Genomic DNA, 2,670 nt, shown 5'->3' on the forward strand with positions numbered 1-2,670 from the left:
GATTACAAATAACCACATTTAACGGTGATAATACATCCGTGATGCTCCCTAAAACAGGTCTTAGTGTTACGAAAGTAAAAGTCGAATAAAATAAAAAGTAAGACGATTGTGTACCTAACAAGCCCGTCGTTCGTCAAAAGATCTTTCATTGTTCACATTTAAGGTTAGATAGTAAAATTGCGTTTTCTTAGACGACTGGTTAAGAAAACTGATGATTCATCTTCATCCTTTATCTGCTCACTGTTAGATAGGCTTTCGACAATACTTTCCACAGAATTTCCTTTCTTAAACTGTAATTCATGTTTAGTGTTTTAAAATAACATGGTTGATAGCGGTCATCAATTGGGTAACCTTAGGGGAACGTCCTGTACATTTCGGTGATTTATTATATTAAAAAAACTTCTTTCATTGTCGATGGTTATTTATACATTCGAGAATAAATAAAAGCGAATTCAATCGTGACCAAGAGGATCAAACGGAGGTCACGTTTCATCTTTTTGTACAATCCTGTCGATGTTAGTGATGCCAATCACAAAAACATACTGAATAACTCATTAATTCTAGTTTTTATAACTGACCGCTAATAAAACAACATTCAAGTTAAGGTCATTCAAAAGTAATGAAAAGAGCTACGAAACAAAAGAAAATAATTAAAACTAAATACAATGAGCTAGCTTTTGTTCATGACATCGTCTGCGCGGAATTAAAAAAAGTTTGTCTATTAATAAACACATGTGTTTCCCAGTCATAATGTGTATGAAAAGTGTCTAAGGTTTTATAAATGTGTACACATTTATGTAGCTGACTGTACATAAAAATAACTTTATTAACTTTAATATCTAATAAAACAGATTATATTAATAAAATATAAAAAACGCTCGTCAGTACAAGAGGGTATTTATGAGGTGTATAATAAAGTAGAGTCTATTTATAGCGTAGATCGTAGAGCCCATTTCGACGTAATCAAAACAATTTTATTGGAGCTCGGAAATACGCGTATTCGATACGCCCACTTCTAAATTTAATAGACTTTACGTAATTTATTTTCTTTAATGGATAATAAGGGCAAGTGGCTCGGATGTAAAAATATAAAATATTTAAGTCAGTACAAACGAGTAAAAAATCATTTTTTCGGGTTTACTAAGGCAAAGAAAGTAGGAATTAAATAAAAGGACTAACTAAAATGTTGATTTTGATGTATTATTAGTTATGTAGTTAAATACTTGATATTGATTAAAGTTATGATTGTTACTAAAATTAGATTGGTACTAACTTTGGCCCGCGATTCCGTTCACGTGGAATTAAGAAAAAACAAACGTTAGTAGCCTATGTGTTCTTCCACACTATAATCTACATCTATACTGAATTTTACCACCAAACAAACATCCATCCATTACCTTTCGCATTAATAATATTAGTATGATAAAATGTTTACCTTTCTTCTTCAGCCTTTGCTCTCTGCTGCCTCTCGTTCATCTGTAGCCTCATTTGACCAATTTGCACCTCGCTTAGTTTCTCACGACGCGCGCTGCATGGAAATATAAACTTTACACACATCTAAATAAGAACTAAAATTACTTAAACGATTAAAGAATAAAATATACGTGAAACATTTTTCATTCTAGATTTTTCTAGAAAATACTTACTTGAAGTTTTGAATTTCTTCGTAATTAACGTAATGTCCTGAAGGACCCCACGCTGAATCTATTGCCTGGAACAAAGAGTATAATGTTAGTTGTATACGATTAATTTGCTTGTGTTTACAAATCACAGTGAAGAATACTAGTGCTCTTGATGAAATAAATTAACAGAGAGTATAACTTTGAGAGCGTCGGCGGCTCAGTGGTTTAAGCACTTGACTTGTAACCTACAGGTCTTGGGTTCGAATCCTGCCATGTACCAATGTGATTTTCGATTTTTCGAATTTTTTATATGTACATAATTTACCCAACGTTTTTACGATGATGCAACCTGCACATATCGGCAAAGAAATTCAAAGACATGTGTGAAGTCAACTCGCGATGTGCCAGCATGGTTGACTATGGCGTAGTCACTCCTTATTTAGGGTAGGCTCCGAGCACTTCGGTGGGGACTTATAGTGAGCTGGTGATGATGATGATAATAACTTTACGTTATACAATCGGGTAATCCGTAATTTTAGTTCAATTACAAAAGCTAATGTGTTTTAACAATTAACTTTTAACATGTTTAGAAACCTGTAAAAGGTAACCAGTAACCAAGCGTTACCTTTAAAGGTTACCTAAGGTTAAGTAACTGTTTGACCGTTTGTAATTGATAGAATATTGTTATTCTCGTGTTATGTAATAGCTATTTTTTTATATAATTACATTATTATTTACGATTCACAAGTTTTTATTATAGTTATTAAATAATCATTGATTTATTGTTACAGTATAACATATGCAGGTTGCTTTAATATTCCGTTTTATTATAGTTCAGAAAAACGACAATTGCATGTAATCGTATATAATAAAACTGCAATAAACAATATAAGTAATTGAATATGCAGCCACTGGATAATTAACTATTGTTCACTTAAATACTTGTAACATATAAAAATTAAATTCCACGACTTTGCTTATATTACAATGAATCAAGGTTAAATGCACGTGTATCGAGTGATGTTTTTAACAATTTTCATAGTCTTGT

General features: G+C 31.9%; 2 protein-coding genes across 3 annotated transcripts in view; both read right to left on the bottom strand.

The window, feature by feature from the left end:
• LOC106109354 (sn1-specific diacylglycerol lipase beta) overlaps positions 1-1,754 on the bottom strand; it is a 50,608-nt gene extending 48,854 nt beyond the window's left edge. For both annotated transcript variants that reach the window (XM_013290821.1, XM_013290820.1), the window contains exons 1-2: positions 1,647-1,754; positions 1,436-1,528 (exon numbers count right to left, since the gene is read on the bottom strand). In XM_013290821.1, coding sequence (XP_013146275.1) covers positions 1,436-1,488 — 53 coding nt within the window. In that variant the 5' untranslated portion in view covers positions 1,489-1,528; positions 1,647-1,754. The remainder of the gene's footprint in view (positions 1-1,435; positions 1,529-1,646) is intronic.
• LOC106109141 (partitioning defective 3 homolog) overlaps positions 1,643-2,670 on the bottom strand; it is a 19,252-nt gene continuing 18,224 nt past the window's right edge. Inside the window, exon 9 of the mRNA XM_013290545.1 lies at positions 1,643-1,711. Within this exon, the coding sequence (XP_013145999.1) occupies positions 1,643-1,711 (69 nt within the window). The remainder of the gene's footprint in view (positions 1,712-2,670) is intronic.

The sequence above is a fragment of the Papilio polytes genome, unplaced genomic scaffold (genome assembly GCF_000836215.1).
Source record: "Papilio polytes unplaced genomic scaffold, Ppol_1.0 DF821289.1, whole genome shotgun sequence".
NCBI lineage: Eukaryota > Metazoa > Arthropoda > Insecta > Lepidoptera > Papilionidae > Papilio > Papilio polytes.